Source organism: Natrix helvetica, assembly GCF_964273705.1.
Source record: "Natrix helvetica genome assembly, chromosome: 1".
NCBI classification, from domain to species: Eukaryota; Metazoa; Chordata; class Lepidosauria; order Squamata; family Natricidae; genus Natrix; species Natrix helvetica.
In genome coordinates, this window is record NC_138548.1 from 245217863 (window position 1) to 245243164 (window position 25302).

A 25302-nucleotide genomic window follows, 5' to 3' on the forward strand; every position below is an offset into this window, starting at 1 on the left:
GGTTCTGGGAGGGTGAAAATGGACCTACCGAAAGTACTGGAAGTTCAGAAATGGGCTCCGGAGGGCCTCTGGAGCCTGGGGAGGTTGTTTTCACTCACCTGGAGACTCGAGGAACACCTCTGGAGCCTGGGGAGAGCAAAAACACCCCCACCCCCTGCCACCATGTTGCAGGAAGCCAACTAGGCCAGACCTCCATGGCCACACCCAGTCAGAGAACCTGTTGCTAAAAATTTTCAACCCCACCCCTGGTTGGAGAGGTTATTATATTGTAAACTGTGTTAAACTTACAGTTTTAACAGATTTTTCAGGAAACCACCTGTTTCCCTGAAAATAAGACCTTCCCGGATAATACGCCCAATTGGGCTTTTGAGCCCATGCACTAAAATAAGCCCTCCCCTGAAAATATTGCAACACAGCAGCCGCCATGAAGTGACCACGCTTGCCGCCTCCTGCACCTCAAAAATAATAAGACCTCCCCGAAAAAAAGGCCAAGTGCTTATTCCAGGGGTCAAAAGAAAATAAGACCCTATCTTATTTTGGGGGAAACATGGTATTCCACCCATTTTTTTTTCATATGGTTTTCCAGTCATTCAAAAGAAGTCGCTTTGTAGCAGGAGGTCATTTGCAAGGAGAGTAAGGCATAGATGTAAAGGAGACATGAATCTGGTGGATTCCCTCCCAAGGTCTGACTGGCAACAACAATCCTGGATGTCGGACACAGTTTGAATCTTCAGCTTTCATGATAAGCCATTTTGGACAATAGAACGTGTTTTGTCCTCCTTTTCATTGTAAAAAAGTTGGTCACATAAGAATATGATCTAAATGTTCCTTGTTATGGTGCTTCCATAGAACCTATTAATCTGAAATGAGATGCTCCAGGGAAAGGGAACACATAACTTTTCCATTTTAACTCGAAATCTTCCAAACAGGCACCAAGTTAAAGATGAGCCCCTTCAATAATAGTTAATAAATGTTTCTAAAATAGAATTCCTTATTAGCCAAATGTGACTGGGCATTGAGAGCATATGCACCAAAGACAAATTCCTTGTGTGTCCAATCACACTTGGCCCATGAAGAATTCTATCTATTTAAATGTTTCTCTTACTTTTTAAAATGAAGGAAATCCTCGTCCACTGATTGGGTGGGGGGCAGTCCTGGGAGGACTTGAGACTATCCAGTTATAGTCCACCCTTTCTCAGAGGAGTTGAAAAAAGCCAAATGAATTAGATCTGCTCCTAAAAAGCAGCACATCAGGATGGTACAGACTCTGAGGATCTAGCTGTTCCTTCAAGGCTGGGTTCTGAATTAAGTACGGAGCCTGCTTACAGAGTAGATTATTTGACTTTACTAATTTGGCCCCACCGACTGAAGTTAGTGAGTTTGGGCCATTGGAAGCATAAAAGGAGACCAGGATGAAAGAGTCCCAGGCCTGCCCATCCCCCTTCCATCGTGGGGGACATATGAGGGGAACTGACCAAGTAGACCCCAGCAGTGGTGTGTTCCGGATCCCGTCGCAACCACAATGCTGCAACCAGGCTGTGCGTCCACCTCAGGCACATGTGCTGCGCATGCATGCATGCACATGCATGTGCACCCACTTACCTGCGATGCTTCAGCTGTTCCGCAGAGGTTGCGCATGCGCCATATGCTGCGCATGCATGCGCAAATAGCCCAGTTGGCTTAAAAGCAGGTAAGGAATGCGGGCAGGTGCGTGGGGCCAGCAAAACACCATTCCGATATGGTGGCCGCTGCTCCCAGCTGCCACCGGTATGCCTGCACCGGGGTGTACCGGCCGGAACCCACCACTGGACCCCAGGCACTTTATAACTGAATGGTTGTCTAAGCATATTAGGATTGAGTGAAAATAATGTCTTAAACTCATTGCTCCATTTACTCAGACCAAACTGGGAGTGGGGATACTTCTTGCGAGTAGAGATTTTCCACTGGAGGCAACAATAACGATTAAGATCAAAGGAATATAGAAAAATGTCTGGGTCTGGCAATTTAGTCCAGCTTCTAGGAAGTCAACAAGAAGGATATCATATGAGAGAGAATGATTGGGGTTTTTTAAATGTCTGGGTTAATGTTATGTTTGTGATGTCCCAAGGCTAAACTGGTTCTGGGTCATTGGACAGAGGACTTGGCCAGTGCTGGTTGATGGCCACAGAGAGGAAACTGGGCCACCACATTAAAAAGAAAATTTGGCAATCCTGCCAGGCACCAATTATAATATTCTTCATGAATTTCTAGAAAAACTTTCCCCTTTCTACAAATAATCACCCATCATGTCCATTCCCAGCATTTCAAGCTAAAATCTTCCATACATTCCAGATTATCTTCTTACACACTTCTTTGATGAGTATGGAGGGATGCCTTTAATTGACAGGAAGCACCTCCTGTAGGAGCCCATTTGGGACACTTGTAGTGAAGTTGATGCTTTCTTGCAACTACCGAGTTGGGGTGGCTGCGTTTCACCAACAAATGAAGAGGAGCCTTCCCCCAACACTTCCTTGGGTGTTAGTAAATCTATAGTAGAATGATCTGCCAGAAAATTCTGTTACAAAGAAGACCATGGCAGAAATACAACATTCTGGCATATGTAACCTATTTTCTCTGACTGCTCCGAAAACTAGAAATTGAGAGTGTGGCTTAAGACTCACACAGCACTTCTAATGATCCTGCAGTAAAAGAAAATGAGATAATGCAGTGCATCTTTTGAGGCACCTGCTACCAAATGAAATGCTGATCAAAACCACCATAATGCTTGTGAAGCAGCAGAGAGATAGCCTACCTACTGTAATAAGCTCAACGTGGTACCTGAGATTTTCCATTACTGCATACATGTTTTCCAGATGTTTCATTCAGCTTGCTTGCTTTGCTCCTTGCGGGATCTCCTACTGTTTTATGGGATGTCCTCCATGGCAGCACCTTCACAGATTTCAAAGGCTTTATCTGCTATTAGTGTAACATCCATATAATCGTCATAAAAAGCCAGGATTCCCAGAAACAGCTGTTAATTAAGAAATATTGACTTTTCCAGGGAGTATAAATATGAATACACACACACACACACACACACACACCAAATCACATCATATCACAAAGGGCAACAGAACTCATTGTTCTCACATGCTCTTTAGATATTGGGAAAGATCCCAATAAAGCTTTTTCCTTAAAGTTGGCAATGATGATGTTCCTCCATTCCCTCACCTAAACTGACTCAGAAATAATTTGGGGGTAACTGAACTAATTCTCTTGCGTTGGAAAATGGTCCTATAGACAGATGCAAGCCATGTTTTGCTAAATATTTCTTCTCTTCTCCATTCTCTCTGGGTATCCAAACTGCGGCTTTACTATGTATTATTTTCTATTCGATTTTAGTGCTATTTTATATCTTACTGTTGGAAAATGTGTTCTATCTCTGTCCTGATCTATGTGGGTCATGTTGGAATATTTATGTTCTTTTTTTTCCCCTGACTGCTTCTGAATCTTGTTCCTCCCTTTTCTCCCTTCTCCAATTTGTATCTTTTAATGTGCATGCAGAGAGCCGAATAACTGACTGGCGCATCATTTTGTTGTTGTTGCTGTTATTGTTTGTTATAGGAACTCCAGATCTCTGAAACATTGTTTAGTCTGCAAACAGCTAGAATAGCAAAATGCGCAGGCAGGCTGTGAGAGGGGCAATACGTGACAGGTTGAACAAAAGGGATGGGCTGAGGGAAATAACAATAAATGCTGACACCTAGACACCCACACAACTTTCACAAATGGCACTTCTGGTTCAGGCTTTTCTTCCTAAACAGTTTATCTCTGCTCAGATAAAAGTTAGACAGAAGGAAGAAAACATAGCCTGATTGTTATATCATCTGGCAGCTTAACAGAATTGCTACAATTAACTGCCAGGATCAGGGCTCTCGAACCTTGGCAACTTTAAGACTTGTGGACTTCAACTCCCAGAATTCTTCCCAGCCAGCTGAGGAATTCTGGGAGTTGAAGTCCACAAGTCTTAAAGTTGCCAAGGTTGGAGAGCCCGGGTGTATATTATCCATAAGATCATTGACAAGCAGTCTGGATATACTAGACAGATCTGTCTGCCACAGTGCATTGGCTTTAAGGATCACCTGTATGCACCTGACTTGCTGGGTGCCACATTTACCTGTGCTTGCGGGTAGATTAATTTGGATACCCAGAATAATCACTGAAGGTAGTGTATGGAAAGTAACACTTGGGAGAGGTTTAAACCTTGAAGAAAAATTACACATCCACCATAGGATTCTTTATGTCAATTATTTTCTTCCATTACAAAGTTACATGATTCTCTTTCTCTTTATATGTGTGGTTACATGAACCAGCCATTGTGGTTAGGTTAATCAGTGTGTTTTGTGTGGATGCAAGCAGTTGGGTTAATTCAGTAAACCGTAGTTTAATTATGAAAATACAATCTACTGTAGAGACAACGTTCAAGAAGATTGTAATATGGGGACGTTTCTGTGTAAGAAGAAAGGGATGGGAGAAGACTTCTCATTGAAGTCTAGTAACTTAGCATTTCAAATAGACTATAATTATGTCCAACCTCTTTTGTGACGGTGGTGGAAAACTTGTACGTTGGTCAACAGAGCTCACAAACAAATTCTGAAAACAAAGTAATAAAATAAAGTAAAGTAAACTAATATTAATGCATATTAATCCTCTCAAGTCTTACTTTCCCTACACTACCTTGAGTGATTGTACTGAGTATCTAAATTAATTATAAAACAGGTTCTCAAACCTAAACCAAGTCAATTTTAAATCAAAAATTTGCCACAAGCCAGTTTTATGAAATCACCAAGCACAGCCTCCCAGGAATTTAAAAGATATAGTTTACAGAACTATCATTATTTACTTCTTACGGTGGCTTTTAAAATGATCCACGTCGACCCAAACCTACTCAGTAGATGCCATGCCTGCAGCATTTCAGCCTTCCATTTCCACTTTGATACATAAAATCCACAATCGACGATTTGCCTTAATGGCCTTTCCACCACACCGGCAAGATGTGGGCACTGGATCTCTAGAGCCCAAAAGGAGGAGCCACGGACCCCTGAAACATAGAATGCAATCAGCTTGTGAGACATCAAGTGGAAACTTTTCACTTCACTGCACCTTGTCATGTCCAGGCACTGCAGCTGTCAACAGAACTTTAATTTAATTGTGCAGACAAGCAAGGGGTGAAAAACAATAGTTTCAGCAAATCAGCGTAATTTACTTGGAAATGGGTGAGCGGCTGGCAGGAAATGTAATAAAGACAGAAGAGGCTTTAATAATGGTGCAAAGCATTGTAGTTTCTTGGGCAGTTCTCCCCACTCCACAAATCTGGAAGCTGTCAAGGATGCTTGGCGGCAGCATAGCCTGACCCTTCGGGATTGATTATGTGGGAGACACCAACCAGAGGGAGGCCCTGCTAGGCAGAGACCAACAAAGAAAGAAGATATCCTTTCCCTGGTGCTCTCTGAGCTTGGTTGTTTTCTGCACTGATGATGTTACCTAGTTCGGGGGAATGCAAGAAAACAAGCAAGCTCAGAGAGCACCAACCCTGAGCTACAAATATTCTCCTTTACTGATGTCCTTTCCCTTTTACAGCTCACCTTCTTTGAATGCTACAAACCGTCCTTGTTCGAAAGCATCCATAGAGCATGAGCTACAGTCTCTGCTTGTGGCCACCCTACACCCCTTCCATGCACAGCGGTGACCTGCACAGGTGCAGTTTCTCCAGCAAGACAACACGTTTTTGTCTTGGTGCAAAGCAGAGCCCGTGGGGGGGGCGGGGGGGGCTCACACAATTTATTTAGCAACAAGATTTTTGGTGTATCTCCTGGGTGCTGTACCTAACAGCATGACACATCTAGCTTTAAAGGTAACCTTTCTGTTTCCAATACGGATACTTTTACCATCTCCCTGGAGGAGAAGGAAGAGGGAGGCACTAAGCATGTCATACAATTGGAGTTGAAGTGAGGCATTGTCATCCCAAAGGCTTGGGGCAGATTGAATCTGTGCAAGTGTGTTTAAGTATGTGTGCTTAAGATAGGCCATCCATTACTGAATAGCATGTTCCTTCGCTGTTCCTTTCCCCTTTTCGCAATTCACCTTTTGTTCCTTTAAATAGAAGTTTTGCTCAACTGCAGTGACTGAGTAAGAGATGAGAACTCTTTTCTGTCTTAACCTACATTTCCTTTCCCTTTTAAATCTGCAAAAGCAATTAAAATTTAAGTGGAAATCTCTGTACTCTGGTAAGGGCAGATCTGTCTGTCACTCCGAAGTTCACTTTCACAAATTCTCAGTGAGAAGCAGAGATGAAAGCCTCAGCTCCCAGAGTGGATTTGATGAGCTGTTTTTCTGTCCCCAAAAGCCACACTAGTTGGCCTGTTCCCATCTCACACTCAATGTGAGATAATAATGGACACAAACACAATAGCCAATGATAGGCATACAAAGCTACCCTAAAATGTCCATGTCCTCCTCTAGCTATATTGTTCTGCAGCAGAGTTTAATGGAAGAAGTAGGGAAGGTATTATAAAATTATTCCATCCTATGAGCTGATCTTGGGACTTTAGCAGGACCTGTACCTTTAATAGTTACCTCCTGAAGAAGTCCTAAATCTGGTTTTTCTCTCACTGAGCATGAGAACAGACAATATGGGTCACTTGGCTAAGATGGGTGGCTATAGAAATTGGATAAATAAATGAAATAGCAAATAAATATGATTTCACAAAGCCTTCACTTCTACACACCTATGCCACACAGAAACTCCATGCAAGATATCTGCCATTTTTGGATGCATGTATAATCAAGAATGAATTAATTTTTATTTAGAACGTTTCACGAAGATAGAATGTTGTTGGATTATATTGAAAATAGACAATGGAATGCCATTATGTGGTTTTGCTTTGAATTTTGGAATATTTGTTATAAAGGGATGTTAAAACAACTATAGTTATATGAAGGATGAGGTATGAAGATAGTAATATATATAAATATATTTGATGTAAAATATATAATTTGATATGGATTATAGGTGATGACTGTGGAAGGGATGCATGAAAGTTCCTTGTAACCAAATGACACACTTTTTATAATTTGTAATGGAATATGTTTTTATGGTGTTTGTTGTGTCGTTTGTGTGTGTCTATTCAAAAAAATAAAATAAAATAAATTTAAAAAATGAATGAATGAATCTTAGCTGCCTTAAAGTATGGATGCTAATGAGTGTTCGAATAACTGGCCATACTGCAAAAAATGGTGGGGCCAATTAAAAATATTTTAAAATTGGACAGGGAACAAAAAGTAAGTCTAATATTAATTGTTTAACTAATTATTATACTTTTTCCTCACACACTCATTCTTTATAATAATCTCCCTCAGCTGATCCCCAGATTTACAATATATTAAAGTGTGTATTAAATATATATTTCTAAATGCATACTAATATAATGCCATATAAAATAATATTGTGTGATAAGATATTTTATAATTTTTTTTCATTAAGTACCCATTAAAATATATGAGGGGAAAATGATCTCAGGTATACATGTCTTCTATACCAGTGTTTTTCAAACTTGGCAATTCTAAGACTTGGACTTCAGTTTCCAGAATTCCTCAACCAATGTGGAGAATTCTGGGAGTTGAAGTCCACACATCAAGTTGCCAAGGTTGGGAAACCCTATTGCATACAGATGAAGCAGCAGGATGTGGCAGAAAAAAGAGATGCTGGTGCCATGAAATTTTGTTGCTGGTAGGCCATGGAGTCTGTCTGGTATTGGGTGCCAAATCAGACAAACAGAAAGTTTGTTTATTTCTGAAATTTATAGGCCACTCAGTTCCCAAAAAGCTTAAGTGTTATCCTGTCAGTGACTTTGGGGCGCACATTCCTTTAAAAAGAAAATAAAAGAAACCACCATCAAACAAAAACATTCCTGCCCTGGGAGAAAGAAGGTATTTCGCGTGTTGACTCAGAGGGGCTCATCGTTCATTGCTGAAAGGAAACAGAACCCAACTTAGTTTGCCATAGAAAATGAATGAAGCTGTGAGCATATTTAATTTTGGTTCAGAGTAATTCAGTCAGCTAAGTCCAAGTATCAAGTGCAATCTTGCTCGGTACAACATTTCTCAGTTGTGAACACCAGGGCTTGTACTTGTCAGGAATGGCTGTGGCCATCAGTTTAACATGTACATATTGTGAGGCCAAACAAAAGGAAGGCTATGCACAACTCAGTAAAGTAACGATAGAGAACCAGAGGTGATATTCAGCAGGTTCTGACCAGTTCTCTAGAACCGGTAGTGGAAATTTTTAATAGTTTGGAGAACCGGTAAAGACCACCTCTGGCTGGCCCTGCCTCCATCTACTCTCTGCCTCCCGAGTCCCAGCTGATCAGGAGGGAATGGGGATTTTGCACTAATCTTACCCTGGAGTGGGGAGGGAATAGAGATTTTACAGTATCCTTCCCCTGCCACGCCCACCAAGCCACGCCCACCAATCCATGCCACTCCCACCAAGCCACACCCACAGAACCAGTAGTAAAAAAAATTGAATCCCACCACTGTAGAGAATTTATATCCAGAGATCTGAAGCCCTTCAAGATAACCTAGTGTCTTCATTGTGGCTGCTAGACAGGTGTGGTCATGGCAGACAAACATTCCTTTGATCAATAAATTCTGTCCCTCCATTTCCTACAGCAGGTATATTTTCAAGACATTCCTTTCCTAGGTTTATATTTCTCTTTCAGAAATATAGTTGCCTGTTGTGGCCCAGCAGGAGCCGTTGGAGCTGCCACCAGACTCCGACAGCGAGGGTCCCTATGAGTTGGCTCTGGATGATGTGGAGGACCCAGTTCTGACTCCGAGCAGGGATCAGAGAGGCTGGTTGGCCACCTGGAGGCGCCTGAGGCATGGAGCAGTGGGGAAATCCAAAGGGAGGGTGCTCCTGATGTCATGCCTTGGAGCAGTGGGGAGGAGACAAGGGACAGTGAGTCAGACATCAGCAGTGAGTTGTTGGATGCTCGTTACCGGCGCGCTAATAGGCGTCAAGAGCAATTGCGCAGTTACAGGAGGTAATTGCGCTCAGCTGATGATAATTAGACTCCTCTCCAGACTATAAAAGGACTGCTTGTGCACACGCCCTTTTGCAGAAGTCAACGCATGAACTAATGTGGGAGAAGAGTCTTGTGAGCATGGCAGGCTGGATTGCTGCCAACGCTTATCAGTGCCGAGTTGTTATGAAGGCTTATTTGTGTTGGATTGCTGCCAAGGACCTGTCTGTCTGTAAATAAATCCAGTACCTTATCTGTGGCTTGGAGTGTGTGTTGGGGGGGGGGGTCAGAACAGTTACCTTAATGGATTATTGGCTGGATTCTTTTGATGATCAATCCCCAAGCTCAACACAGTAGATTAAAATGATCTTTGCTGTGACTAGTACTTTATTCTAATACCTGCCACCAATTTTCTTTTAGAGAGAACCTTTACTGAAGAAGGGAACCTGGGAAATTGTCAGAAGTGCTTTGGAGGAAATTGTATACTCTCCTTTTAGATAACCATATAGGTCTGGATGAAAGAAACTCATTAAATATACATTTAGAGACAGAGACGGAGAGGCAGCCATGGAAGAGCAGATGTCTGTCAGATATATTGAAAATCAGGACTGGGCAAAATATTTTTGTACTTGTTGCAAAACAGCAAATGATGGCAACCTCAGAAGTCAGAGTATGTCATATTCAAGGCCAGCCAAGTTGATTTAACACCACAAAATATTGCAAGTGCCTCCTCTTACTATAGCAATAAGAAACAACATTATCTGCTGCCTTTGAAAATCCAACAGTCTTAAAGGCTTTTGTATAAGGGTCCAAGCTGCTGAAAACAGCATCATCTCTGTTTAGGAATAGATCTCATATATGACCTTTCCCAGGGTTGAGAATAAGGGAAGAAGGTTGTGCAAACTTTGGCCAGGCATCAGAAGGTGGATACAGGAGAAAAAACAAACAAAAAGAAAGAAATCCAAGAGAAAGCAAAAGTGGAAGAAAAGATAAGAAAAACAGGACGAAAAGAAAAAAAGGATAAAGGCTTCTGACATTTTTTATAACATGAAAGCCAGATGGGTACAGAGGTGGATTCCTACCGGTTCAGCCGAGTAGGTAGTAACCTGGCCAGACACGCGCCTAAACTGGTTCTATCCTCGGGGCCGCCATCTTGATTTTCTGTTCTGCACATATGTAGAACAATCTTCATTGAAAAGTTATTTTTTTTCTTTTCTAATGTTATGCACATGCGCAGACCTTTTTAAGTGCAAATGCGCACGAGCATGGAGCTGAACTAGTAGTAATGCCGGCAGGAACCCACCCCTGAATGGGTGACTTTCATCCAGGCCTATATGTCACTCTCCCTGAGCCCAACTCACTTCACAGGGGTGAAGATGGGGAAAATGGGAGGAGAAAGGAGTATTAAGTACGTTCGCCCCCTTGAGTTATTTATAAAACTAATGCAGGTGGATAAAAGAAATCTAAATAAGTAAAACAAATAAATGCACGACTATATTTTGACCTCTCTCTTTAAAGTTACTTCATGAATCTCTTATTCTTATTATCTATCCTGTCTAATCATCAAAGCCATAAATCGCAAGACTTTTTTTTTCTTTTTATGCAAAAAGTCCATAAGGGGTTTTTGATTATCTTTTCTCTAATCAAAGAGCTTAGTTTTAGCCATCTCAACAAGATCTATTTATTTCACCAGCCTTTCCTCCACAATGGGTAATGCTGATCAAATCTTTCCATCTTTAATTTCAGAAGGGATGTGTGTGTGAGAGGGGATGGGCGTATACCCAGTTACCCAGATCAGGCCAGGCCAAACTAGTTTGCAATACTGGTTTATCATAGATCCCCTGTCCTCAAGCTATGAGCTCCCCATCATGAAGGAACAAAGTATGCCACCAATGAGGTTCCCACTGAAACCCTTCAGCACATCCCTAATGGGAATAGTGGGCTCTGTAAGCTAGGAAGGAAAATAGGGCAATCATCACAGCTCTCTTTTGTCCTGGAATCTGAAATGAATCTGATTTTTAAAAAACTGGATGCAAGTTTCTTACAAGTTTTGTTCTTGGATGTATTCAATTTGGTTCACTATTTAATAGAACCTAATACTTTAAAATGATGTCAGGATTATGATCTAGGCCTCTTTTTTTCTGAATTGCTTGGCAATACAAATGTTTGTTTATATATATATATATATATATATATATATATATATATATATATATATATATATATATATATATATATATATATATCTATCTATCTATCTATCTATCTATCTATCTATCTATCTATCTATCTATCTATCTATCTATCTATCTATCATCTATCTATCTATCTATCTATCTATCTATCTATCTATCTATCTATCTATCTATCTATCTATATATATATATATATATATATATATATATATTTCAACCAGGGAACTATTTAGCCTGGCTTGATATATTCCTCAGGGAGAACAGAAGAGAATGGTAATAAAAATCTATGTCCTACATGAAAAAAATGCCCTGAAATTTCTTTCAATAGTTGAACACTCTTGTAGGATTTTGTTTGCAGCAGTCTTGAAAAGACTTCAGTGTCCCTACCTTTTTCCTTTATCGAAATACTTCTTCACCTTAGCTCAGTCCAATTAAAATTGACAACATGTTTTCAATGGCTGTGTGAGAGGGACAGAAGCAACTGGACACAAATGGAGAGAACGCAAACAGCTCAGCATGCTGGCACAAACTATTTTTGAAGAGAAGCTAAGTTCTTTGTTCTGACCTTACCCACTGTGCACTTTCCACTGAATTTCTGACCTGTGAGTCTTCCCATAATACCATAAAGACATTTAGAAATCCAGCGAAATGACAGGTAAAGCTCTTGTTTGTTCCTGTTTGCTTGTCCCTCTAGCTTTGAAGAAAAAGTCACTGCTGAAGTTCATATGTAGCATTTCAACTGGTACAGGAGGTTGATGAGCATTGTCTTGGACTTCAACTTAATTTACAATGCCACAACAACTCTGGGTGGCTTACAATTAACCAAAACAAACACACACACACACACCCAAAAAACAAAGGGGTTTGACATTGACCAGAGAAGATTGGTCCATGATATGCAGAAAGGAATTTTGGTTGACTTGGAAAGTGGACGTATTCTCAATATAGATGAGATGGAGGAACAGATGCGCCATGGCTGCCAAGGCCTCAAGATGTGATAAGAATGCTTTTGGTTCAATCCCTGTTGCTCTCTGTGAAGAAGTCAGCAAAGAAATGGGTAGAAACATGTAAAGCAGAGGTCTGTTTGAAGTAAAAAGCAAGGTGTTTCCAAGAGTAGTGTCATGCCCCCGCAGATTCAGACTCTAACGGGGGCATGAGAAGTCATTACTTTGTTACCCATGATGCAAACAGAACAACCACAGCTGCCCCAATAGGATTTTTGGGAGCATCATTGCTGCCAAATAAAGTTTTCTTTCATTTGGTAGCATTTGTGATATAGCGGAGTTCATTGTGAAGAATGTTACAGATATACAGAGTCCCAGGATGAATTTGGGATGATGTTGAGATAAATCAGTTACCATAACAAGTAAAATAGGGTAGACTTTGTGCCATCTTGTTTGCTTATGGGCCTTCTGACTGTGAAGTTTTCCCCAAGAAGCTGGAGTTTCTTCTAAAGTGTCAAGAAAAAGCACATAGAAATGGATGTTGGTGGGAGTTGGTGGCAGCGATACACATCAGGAAGGGATGCACAGAGGGAATGTTCTTGACTGGAATTGTTTGAAATTAACCATTGGTGGAGAGATTGCTTGATGTGGAGTGGAACTGAGCAGAGGAGCTCTTAAGTCCATGCCTGGAGAGTGGAATGAGGATACTGTAACTAAAGGGGATATATCTAAACACAGGCAAAGTGAACCATTGTAATTGCAGCTGCCATATGGCTTGCTAGTTGAACAACAATGGCAGAAAAGGCACATCTCCCAGGCCCCATCAGATATAGCTCTTCAGCAGACAGGACATGCAACATACCATTTCTGCTGGATCTGATGGGAAAGGCAAATATAATTTGGAAGAATCAGTCCCTCAAATGACTCGCCCCATGCCATGAAGGGCTTTAAAGATAAAAATCAGCACCTTGAATTGGCACTTGAAAGCAAACCGGAAAACAATGGCGCTCACAGAACAGAGGTGTAACATGTGCTGTTACACTTCAGCACATTTCAAGGACATCCAGCAATTAACATAGACACTGCAACCATACATAATCATAATTAAAATGTCCACAGTAGATAATAAAATCATTAAATTTTAAAAAGGAGGCAAACAACCAAAGGTAAAAAAGTAAAATCCAGACAGCACTATTCCAATTTAAGCCCCAAGCTCTCTCTGGAAAAGAACTGCTTCCTGTTGGGGCCCTAAGGAGCCCAAGCAGGCACGCGAGGAGTGGCTGGGAGGGAGGGGGTGAGTAGAGGCCATCAAGGTGCCCCTCGATGTGAGTGACATTGAGTTGGTCACACCCACCCAGTCACATGACCACTTGGCCACGCCCACCCAGCTGGTCATTAGGCAGATGATATTAGTGGTCTGCAGGATTTAAAATTATGAATTCAGTGGTCTCTGAGATTCGAAAGGTTGGTGACCCCTGGCTTAACATATCCATTAATGATTTTCACAAGTCATCCTAGAGCCGTGATAGCGAACCTATGGCACGAGTGCCACAGGTGGCACGCAGAGGCATCTCTGCTGGCACGAGAGCCCCAGATGAGCTCCATGTGGCGCCAGCCAGCTGATTTTCAGGTCTCTGCAAAAACACTATACAAGCCATCAATATACATCCAACAGCAACAGGAAGTGCCTCACAGGAGCAGATAAAGGTAAATCCTAGAGAGGTAGGAAATGCATCACTGAAAATGGAGAGGAATGCTAGAGAGGAATAAAGCTGCATACAAGGCAAATATAACTCCTGTAACAGCATAGGTATGCATGGGGGGGGGAAGCATGGGAGTGCGGTCCCCCCATGCCCATTTTTGGTCCTAGGAGGCTTCAGAAACGCCTGCTAGGACCAAAATGTGGTGCGGGGGGGGTGTCATGCATACATGAACGGGTGGGTACACGCGAGCATTATATTATGGGTGTGGGCATGCGCTAACGTGCACGCACGCATGCTTTCAGCACACAAGAACAAAAAAGTTAGCCATCACTGTCCTAGAGGTTTCTCCAACGCCTTGTCACATTCATTTTAAAAAATGGAAATTACAACTGAAGTATGGTTGTATGGTCCCACAAAAAAAAAGAGAGAGAGATAGGTAGGGTGACTTTGAAAAGAACCATCTTCCCCCCAACCCAAACTTTCCTGTAAGATTCACTAGAAAAACAAAGAAATGAAGTGAAAAATTCCTTTTTGGTTCCAAAGGCATTTCTGCTGGCTGCCTTTCCTTGTTTCCTGGAACGCCCTTTTGGAAAGCTCTGGACACAACCAGCTATCCACACACATTACAGAATCTTCCCTACTCCCTTTAGGTTGCAACAGCCATTATGAAGGCTGAGAGATATATGAAGTGATAGGGCAGGTGGGGGAGTGTTTTGTAACCTTTTTCAAAACATCAGGGTTAAGGCAATTTGCTGCTAGCATTTTAAGCAGAATATCCTAGAGAGGATAATATTTAAAACATTTCTTCTAAATCCCATCATTGGAGAGGCTACTGTAGCTTCACCAAAGACAAAGGATGCTATATGGAGTTAAGCTACTTTTCTAATCTTAATAACGAAAAGAACTCCAGTGTTGATACAAGAACTCTCTCTCCCATTCTATCATTGTGTACAGGTTTAAGCTGCTTTCCTGTGTTTACTCAACTGGTATGTAATATCCAATTGCATCAGAAATATTTCTAGCAGGACTACCAGATTGTGTAACATCTTTGTTCCCTATGTCAGTGATGGCTAACAGTTTTGACTTCGTGTGCCAAAAGCCCGTGCACCCATTATGCAATGCTCGTGGGACAACCCCCCAAGCCCCATGCCCCCATGCATGCATGTGACCCCCACGCATGCGCACACAATTCCCTGCATGCACCACATCCCCCATGCATGTACGCAAGACCCCCACGCATGCACGAGACCCCCTGCGTGAGTCCTGTCCCACATGCATGCTCACACATTTTCTGCATGCCCCATGTACATGCACAGCTGAGACCTGAAGACGAGTTGGACGGCAGGGGGCGCATGCACATTCATGGGGGAGCTGAGCTGGGTCGACAGCTCGCATGCCTGTAGAGAGGGCTCTGCCATAGGTTCTCCATCACAGCCCTATGCCATCCATCTGGTAAACTCGCACAATTCATTTTTCATGCTATGTACATGTATACATCTGAACTAGACTGTGTTGTTATAATATATGTGGGTAGATGCATAATTTTGTATTTTATTTATTTATTTATTTATTTAGTCATGTTTATGTAGTGTATATTGGAGACCCTTTGAGAACTGTATGCAATGAAATTTCATTTTAATGTATGTCAATTAGCATGCATTCAAAGTGACAATAAAGTTATTCTAAGTTATTTCCATTGTTTTGCAACTGTTGGTCCGTCCAGGTAGTGACACACAGCTGTACCACTTCAGCTGTAGTTTAGCAAGTTACACTGCTTGCCATAAAACTGCTTACAATATAGGGGGAGGGGAGAAAGGGCATTGAGAACCAGAAAAAAGAAGTGAGAACATCTCATGTATCAATGAGTTTATTGTGTTAAAACAAGAGGTTGGTTCCTGCCAGTTCTTACCAGTTCGGTAGAAGAACTTCGTCAAATCTACCATACCGGTTAGAAGAGGTTCCACTGGTGGACCCGGAAGCAAGTTCAGGAAGGCCTGCCCCGGCCCTGTCGCTCGGTCACCTTACCCGTTCCGTCACAGCTCGCTTGCTCCCTCGCCCGTCCGCACTAAACTAGCCAGCCCGCCGCTCACTGATTGGCTGGAGTCCAGCCAATCAATGAGTGAGCTGGAGTCGACCCGCCGGCCTCTAACACACATTTAAAAGTGCGGCGCCAACGGCCAACATTCCTCTTTTGAAAAGAATCTTTCTCGTTCCCGAGCAGCTGTTGCATTGCGCTTGCTGATCGGGTCTCCCTTCGCTTTGCTTTGCTTTGCTTTGCTTTGCTTTGCTTCGCTTCGCTTCGCTTCGCTTCGCTTCGCCTTGCTTCGCCTTGTCTTCCAGCAGCTTGCTGCTTCCCACAGGTAAATAACTAAGCGCGAGGGGGGCAGCAGCGGAAGGCTAATGTACACCGTGTGGCCAAAAGGGGTGCGGCGGCAGCAGGAAGCTAGCAGATGCCAGCCCGCGGCCAAAAGGGGGTGGGCGGCAGTGGCAGGAGACTAGTGTATGCTAGCTCACAGCTTTCGCAAACACCATGTGGCCGAAAGGGGGTGGGCGGCAGTGGCGGCGAGAGGCTGGCATACACCAAGTGGCCGAAAGGGGTGCGGCGGCGGCAGGCAGCTAGTGTATGCTAGCCTGTGGCTGAAAGAGGGTGGGCAGCGGCAGCAGCTAGCGTACATCAACTTGCGGCTTTCGCGAGGGAAGGCCTTCAGGCCTTCCCTCGGGAAAGCCGCGAGTTAGTGTACACCACGTGGCCAAAAGGGGGTTTCCTGCTCCCCCCCCCAGTACCTACCTCGCCTGGCTGGCTAAGTCTGCCAGGCAGCGGGCCTAGCTGACCCGATTGTCCCTTGTCCCTTCAGTCCAGCTTACCTGCTGCCTCACCTGCTTGCTCCCTGCTGCATCCATCGCATCGGAGAGCTGCTGATTCTGCCGGCTGGTAAGTGACCTGGGTTTTTTTTTCTTTTATGCTTTTAATGTTTTTTTTAAGAATATTTTATTTATTGTTTATAGAATACCTGGTTGTTTAGGTAATTCTGAGGTGATTGCTTGTTCTGTGAACTTCCTGGCACTGTCCTTTATAATTTCCCACAATGCCTTGATGGTTTTTATTCCAGTGGCTTTGTCTTTTCTGTCCTTAGGGTTAGGGGAAAAAACTGGTTTCGTTTGCAGTCTTTTGGGGGGAAATTGTTATTTTTGGTGTTTTCCTGGCATTGTGTGTGTGTGTGTGTAATGTCCCGCAGTTATCTACACATTAATAATGATCAAGTACTAATAATATTTCTTTATACATTTTAGTGACCTTTCCTTACATAATTGGTGTTTTCTTTCATACTTTTAGATTTCTAATTTCTGTTTCTTTTAGTTAGCAATTGATAAAACAAATCTCACATGAAAAAGTATTCAAAGCCTTCTTGATTTAAATTGTCAATTTATTTATTCCTGCACATTTTAATATTTATTCATTTTCATCTTTGTTTTTCCACTGTTGTGCAAACACAATTCCAGTAGCTGTTAACATGTGTAAAATTAAATATGTATTGTATTCCCTTTGAAATGCCCAATCAAATATTACTGGTTTTAAATCCATATCTTGCTTTACCATTGCTTCTAACCGTGACACCACTAACTCTTGAATAGCTACTTGGTCTGTCCTAAATACTGAACCTAATTCATATATTCCTGTTTTTTGAACTGAGGGATAAATTTCAGAAAACGAAATCTGTATTGCTCTGTGAATCTCCCTATGACATTCATTCTTGATCTAACTTCTTAGATGAAAAACTTTCCTGTTTATTGCGGGACATCCTTCCTGAAAACACTGTACATTGTTGGGTGAAAACAGAGGTCCCTTCTGTTACCTGTAGTGTAGTCCTCAGCTTACAACCACAACTGAATCCAATATTGTTTTATTTCTTCTGCAGTTAGTATTATTTAACAGGATGAAGAAGCAACAAAGTACGACCGCTAGGACAGTCATCTTTCCTATGTAAGTAGTTGTTTTACTGCTTTGTGTGCTTGTTTCATCCTTAATATAGTAGTGCAAGCAATTAAAGTCTTCCTTTATGTATCTCTTTATGCAGGCCATTCATTGGAGCAAGGTGGTCAGTGGGTGAATTCAACACACAAAAGGACAGTAATCTTCCTTTTCTATTATTTTGTGTGCTAGTTTCATCCTAATGCAGTGCATGCAATGAAAGAGTTCATTTCTATGTCTCTTCTTTGTGCAGGCCATTCATTGGAGTCAGTGATATTGAAGACTGGCAAGGACAGTCATCTTCCTTTGGTAAGTAGCTCTTTTATTGTTTTGTGTACTTATTTTAATCTTATTGAAGTAGTAAGCACACAAAATAATAAATTTCCTTTTTTATATCTTTTTGTAGATCATCCATTGGGGCAAAGAATTCAGTGACATTGTCTTGGCCACTCCCACCCAGTCACATGACTGCCAAGCCATTGCCATCCGGTCACACAACCGCCAAGCCACTCCCACCAAGTCACATGGCCAGCAAGCCACTCTCACCTGATCACATGGCCGGCAAGCCACTCCCACAAAGCAGGCCACACCTACAGAAGAGGTTCCAAAAAAATTTGAAACCCACACTGGTTAAAATCCAAAGTGTTTGGGAATTTTTTTTGTCAAAGGCGTAACCAAAACATTGCAGCGGAAGCCACAAGCAAACTTATTTAAAGAAATGTTGTTAAATAAATATAATGGATATTATACATACAGTATTTGTTGAAATATTAAAAAATACATAATCTTTCAAGGACTTCCCATTTTCTTGCAAACAGAATGCATGCAAGTCTATATTTGCTTCTGTTAAAAATTAAAGTATCTAAGCTTTATACAGTTTAGTACTGGTTTTTCTTCATAGTTAACGCTTGTTTGTTTCATCGTAAAATGTGCACATTTTATCTGGTCCTTATTATCTTCTTATTAAAAACATTGTTAAATGCCAATGAATTTTTTAAAAACAGTTCTGTGGTTTCCAATGAATTTGGACCACCATAGCAAATACCACCCCACAATGAAAAATTAATGCTGGGAACAAAATGGAAGAAAACAACACTGTGAAAAGAAATGGTGTTGGTAAATATACATCATTGTTTATAAATATTTGGACTAAGGTTTCTGGAAGCAAAGGCAAGTCTATTTTTAGTGAATAGTCTTACATGCTCTTATTAGAAACAACCCGTGGAGATCCCACAAATGGAATAACGTCCCAATCGGAATGTACTGATGCAAATTTTAGATGACATGATATCGATTTTGCTCTATGGGAGTATGAAAACTTAGATGTGATTTGAGAGGACTAGGCCATTACCCTAGTACCATTGTCCAAAATATTATTGAGAATTTTCTAGTATACTGTGTGCATGTGTGTACCGGTGTGTGTTTACTGGTGTGTGCCTGTGTGTATGCTGGTGTATGTATGTATGTATGTATGTATGTATGTATGTATGTATGTATGTATGTATACACACACACACACACAATAAACTTCCCGGCAATCAATTCTGCATAAAATTGGAAGGTTTGGGGGGTGAACACAATGTTTTTTGGGGCCCAAGAGAATGCATCACTTTATCGCTCCTGCTTGGATTTTACCAATGAGTCCAAGAAGAGGTGCCATATGTACATTTCAATATCCTGCTGGCTGCTACGTAAGTCAGCAAGAGAAGGACTATTCATTTTTACAACAGAATGGAAATAGATGTGGACACGCAAAAACCCACTCAGGGATAGCGGTAAATCTCTTGTATGAGAAAGCAGGAAAGTGCAATAGATCAAGTTTAAGACTAGCCAAACATAGCCAGTCTTTTCTGACAAGAGATTGAATCCCACATGCAAAGCATTTGTCCTGCCACTGAGTCACAGTCACCTCTCACTTGGGTCAAGACTGCAATGTTTTATTAACACTTATTTGAACACACTGGACCTTAACTAACAATTGTATAATATGGCACTTCCTTTCCCTGGCTTCACCCAGCCCCCTCTCATCTGAATGCATCCCGACATATTTCTTCCTTTACTGAAGAGAGCTAATTCACCTGTTGGCTGTTCTAAAGTGTCTGCAATGTGCAGTCAGCTGTAGCTATCTGATTTCTTCTTCCCACTCCATGCTTGTACAAAAAATCATCCTTGCGTTGGCAAACACAGCTACTGCAGGGCCATAGGAAGGGCTTTTTTTTTCTGGGAGCATCCTGTGATTGTTGGGGCATCCTCAGTGCCAGCATCAGCCCTGCCAAACGTCCCACTCTTCCTATTTTAACACTTGATTGTGCCATAAGTTGAGGAATATACAGGAAGGTGTATAGGCTGACTCTGTAGCTGGGATGAAGCCCCTTGTCAAAAGAAAAATTGATGAGAGAACTGGCACAGCAGAGAATGAAACGGTTCCTATCGGGTCTGGAAGTGCCATTATCTAATTTACTGCTAGGAATAGCAGCAGGTCAAGCGACCCCATAACTAAATCTATCCATCACTGTCAGTGCACAGCCACCACTTCTGTTTTACGCAATCACACCTCCTTGTTCCAAATGGCTCTTTCAGTCTTGCGCAAAGGCTTCTCTGGTGTTGCTTGGCTGGCAGCTCTCTACCTATGGAGATGGGCATAGGTCAAAGTGCCAATCCGATGACAAGATTGACAGAACTTCCCCACCGGATATCCACCAAATGCACCCTGTTGCACACATTAACACACCATATTCACTTTATGGTAGAGCTGGATTTAACAACCAAATCAACCCAATCCCCCAAGACTCCCTTTCTCTTCTTTGCTGTGGTTTTCTAATCACAGCCAACGGTCTGTGAAACAGGCCGTCATAAGCAGAACCACAGGATGTACTTAGTCAAAGAGAGGGTTTTACCGCTGCATTCTTCCTGTGTCGGAGGACTTCATCCACACACCATTACATCATACGTTTCTCTGCAATGCCTTACAAGAAAGCCAAGTTCAAAGTCATACCAAACAGGGGGGTTTTTAGAAGATAATTGGTTGAATTTAGTTATTCCTCTACTCAACATGGAGCTTGTTAGCATTCACTAAATATTTCCAAACGTGTGGTTGCTCTGCTAGCTAAGTATTTACCACACACTTTTAAAACTGAGAAGAAAATGTCCTAAATGTAGGAAATGCCCTCATTCGAATGTATTTACGAGTAATTAATATGGAGGAGTTTTGCATGGCCTGAAAGCATTCCAGTGTCACCTCTCCTTCCAGAAAGGCACATTTAGTACCTCACTTCTTCACTCATTGTGGCATTTGGCACAGGAAAATAGATTGATACCTGGCAGCTCCTTGCGTACCTGAGACAGGAAAATGAAAAGGAATGAGAGTGCTGCTTGGATGGAGACAGATTTAGCTCCACAATAGGCAAGCGTTGAATAATTCAGCTTCTATTGCTGTGACATGGCAATAGGGAGCAGCCAGAGCAGCAGTAAATGCGATTCTGCCCAAGAGCAAAGTTTCTTGGCTTCCACATCAGCTCATTCTGGCTCTTTTTTCTTGAATTCTGGTTGAAATGTCTCCTTCCTCATCAGTGGGGAACTGACAACATGAAATGGCCTTGGCAGCGCTTAACACAATTCCTCATCCAAAGAAATAATGACTTGATTTTTCATTAGAGTCTATTACCTTATTCCCCTTTCCTGGCATCCTGACTTGGTGTATCAAGAGGCAACTTCTTGGATCATAAGTAGACATAAGATGCTGGGTGTAAATTTGGGGAGCAGTTAATCCCAAGATACCTTGAGGACTCTATCATTGCCATCCAATGAAGGAGATTAAAAGGGAAGGAAGTGCAAAAGTAGGCTTAACTTCCCCAGTGAGCAGATCATTAATGATGCTATGTGAAAATACACATTCCCTAGCTGCACAGAAACAGCTGTCCTGAATAATTGGCCCTTGTCACCATCTAGGATTGTTGTTGTAATATCAAAATGCACCTAACATAGCAAAACCATTTCTTAAGCCCTGCATTAATAAAAATATTCAAATTAATCTAATTATACCTAAGATGAATACAAGTTTAATGTACTTTTTATGGTATTTATAGTGAATTTGAGAGATTATTAGGAAGTTTAGAACTCTGGCAGGATAATAGTAGCAGTGCAATTACTGGCTATCATGAGCCTTGTAAACTTATTTGATTCTACTTTTTATTATTATAAATTAAAATAAACCTGGATGGAACATTTCATCACTTTTTTTTTTCAAACATGAAACTTGTTTTTCTCTTAAAATTGAAAATGGAAACATTATTTTTCATGCCTGTTTCTTGAATTGTATAACAACCTGAGTGATATAGTTGTCTAGATTTTGAGTACTTTTAAGTTGTATTCTTTTCATCTCATGTCCCCACTTTTCATGTACACTAGTATGTATAAACTCAACCTTCCTTTTCAACAGTACAGTAGGACAATACACGTTTTTAAATGTTTCTGGAAGTATCTGTCACAGGAGAATCTTGATTCATAAGAGTCACTTATGAAGTGATGATACTTCTGGAAGTTTAAAACAGGGCAGGAATTGACAGGTGTCTGATATGTGTGTGTGTACATACATAACAAAGACATGTGCCATCAAGTGCAACCCACAACAGTGCATTTGTGTCAATCAAGATACATAGAGAGGGATTTTTCATATCACTTCTCACATGAGGTCATTGTGGTACAATCAAGGCTTGCTGCTAATGCCACAGAGCAGGATGGAGATATCTGGCAATCAGAGGTTTCTGCAAGGAGTGAGGAGGCAAACCTAAGTGGAACTGTTTATGACAACATCTGATGCAAGTATACACAGATAAAGTTTGCAGCATCATATCGTTTGTGTGATGTCATTTTGTGGTCATCTTGATTTGCTGTGCATATTTATGTTGGTGACTCTTTTCTTAACCATTGTTTTATTATACACACATGCATGCACACAATGTCTATCAGCTCATGGACAATTGGAACTATATAAGGTAACTGCAGCAAGGCTGTTATATGCACAAAGATGGAAGACCACAGAAACACCAACAATTGAGGATTGGCTTGTGAATCTGCAGAAATGGCTATATTGACTTGTTTGATTAAGAAGGGAACTACAACTACTGGAAAAAGATTGAAACTTTTTGAAGATTTTTTTTTTTATTGGAAATGGAAAAAAACGAACTCCTAATTTTGAGATTTATTGATTAAAAAGATTTGTTTATAGGAAGAAAAGAACTCTAGATATGCAAAATGGGAGGGTGGAGATGACCATTGTTATCCTTGTAATTGCTGCAAAGAAGATTGGAAGTTGCTTCTTTAGGTTACTTTTTCTTCATTGTTATTTTTCCTTTTTCTTTTATCCCTTTATAATCTTCCCTTTTATATTTCTTCTATGTTTTTGTAGTTTTTTAAAATCTTTGTAAAATCTTATTTGAATAAAAAGTATTCATAACATGTCTACAGAAAGACACAAAGATGATAAGAGGAGTTCTTTTCTAACATCAAATAAGCAGAGGATCCTCATCCTTAGAACCTTTACTCTGAGGAGTAAAGGCAGAGAAGCCTACTATTTCCTTCGCAAACCAAAAACGAAACATAAAGAGACCAAAAAAACCCTGGGTCTTGACTTTTGTATCTAAAAGAATAGGCTGTAGAGGTCTAAATTATGATTCTATGCAGCATATGAGAATGAACATTGTTCTCAAAGCTGTATCGCATCACAAGAACTGAGATTACACAGAAATCAAACGCCTGTCTTATTTTAAATTAAACTTCAGTCTTCAGGATCTTCAAAATGCAGGTTGCAAATCCCCTTAAGACACATTGCCTTGTCCTCAAATAATAAATACATTTCAGGACAACTGAATGTGCATATTCCTGTTATAAGGAAGAGGATGCTATTAAAACAAGAGGGAGGCAAACTAAATTGACCCTGGGCCAGCTTATACTGAAGATGATTTTATTGTTAAGATCCACACTGCCAATATTGGCCTCTTCCTTCTCAAATCTATTGCAATCTGAGGACTACCAAGGATAATAACTTAGGACAGCAACCTGCGTTAACTTAGGACAGCAACCTGCGATGTAGTTCCTGGCTGGAGGTGACAGGTAGTGAGCAGGTAAAGTTTTCACAGACATAAGCAGTAGCTTTTCCATCTTTCTTTTCCAAAGAGGAGAGGAAACCAAGTTGATGGTAGAGGAATCCTGTTGTATCCCCATCAGCAAGAATCAGCACCTAAAACAAATTTATCACAAATAAAATCAGGGGCTAAGTCCACGGTTATAATACAATTTGCTCCTCCCCCAAGCACTATGGATTTGATTAACACAGAGAAAACCTTATAAAATTGCTGACGTTTCATATCCCCAAACACATGGAGCACTTGTTGCTTTTCTGAACCATCATGCCACCCAAAATAAGGTTGGCCCTGGCCCTGATCCTGCGGGTCTTCCGACAAATGCTCAAAACCTAGTTGTTTCTCTACTACTCTTTTTTCCTGGCACCTCTGTAATAACATATCTCTCACTGTGCTCTTCATACCATCAGTTAACTCTTCAGATTAAGAACCTATATAGCACTACTAAAGCAATCTTTCTCCATAATAAAGTGACAGAATAAAAAGTCATTTAATATAGCAATATATTATCCAATGATGTTTCTTTCATATTTATTCTAAAGTAAATCCAGTTTAATTGGGGTGGGGGGGAGCTGATCTGCAACTTCAGTTAGAAGCTTCCTTTTGCAACTTCTATTCATGGCATCAGCTGCTGCTTCCTGCTCAGCAAAAATATGGTTTTTCTTCACTGTTTCTTTTAATTGCAACCTTTACCTATGTCATAATTAAAAAGGAAAGTACATTGGTAATTTAAGTCCATCACTCTCTGCAGAAAACAACAAGGAGGCACTTAATTAGTATGGCTGTGTAGATGCTCAAAAGAAAGATATTAATGATAGAAACTACAAGGAGAAAGCTTCTAATCAAAGACTTAGCACTTCTAAAAAGGCTCAGTAATACTTTAGTTGCATATATTGTGACTGAATTTTACATTGAAAAAAATACCACAAATACATTCCCTCCCAAAAGTTAGAAGGAAACTATAAAAAATAATGTATGCAATTGATTGGCAACAACATACAATACCCCTTCCCAAAGCCCTAGTATGTTTCAACTAAATAGCTTGTGATAGGATTGTTTGGGAGATAGGAATCTGTCTCACTATACATTTCAACTAGATCCAGATCCTTTCCAGTCATAAGATTCAAATAAAGCACAAAGAGTTTTTGGAACCATCAGCAATTTCTTCCTCTGTTTTGTTTTCATTGCAAGAGAACATGCACTGAAAGTAATACAATGATCCTGATCAGCATTCTGGACAGACTGAGGTAAAGCATAACAACTTGATTTTAGTAAAGGACAATTTACG

At 41.0% G+C, this 25302-nt stretch overlaps 1 protein-coding gene across 2 annotated transcripts in view; it reads right to left on the reverse strand.

Moving 5' to 3' along the window:
• Nucleotides 1-22522: 22522 nt before the first annotated feature.
• Nucleotides 22523-25302, reverse strand: part of SPATA20 (spermatogenesis associated 20) — a 48413-nt gene continuing 45633 nt past the window's right edge. Inside the window, exon 16 of one of the 2 annotated variants that reach the window (XM_081938092.1) lies at nucleotides 22523-24112. In XM_081938092.1, the coding sequence (XP_081794218.1) occupies nucleotides 23942-24112 (171 nt within the window). In that variant the 3' untranslated portion in view covers nucleotides 22523-23941. The remainder of the gene's footprint in view (nucleotides 24113-25302) is intronic. The other variant, XM_081938093.1, reaches the window with a different exon arrangement.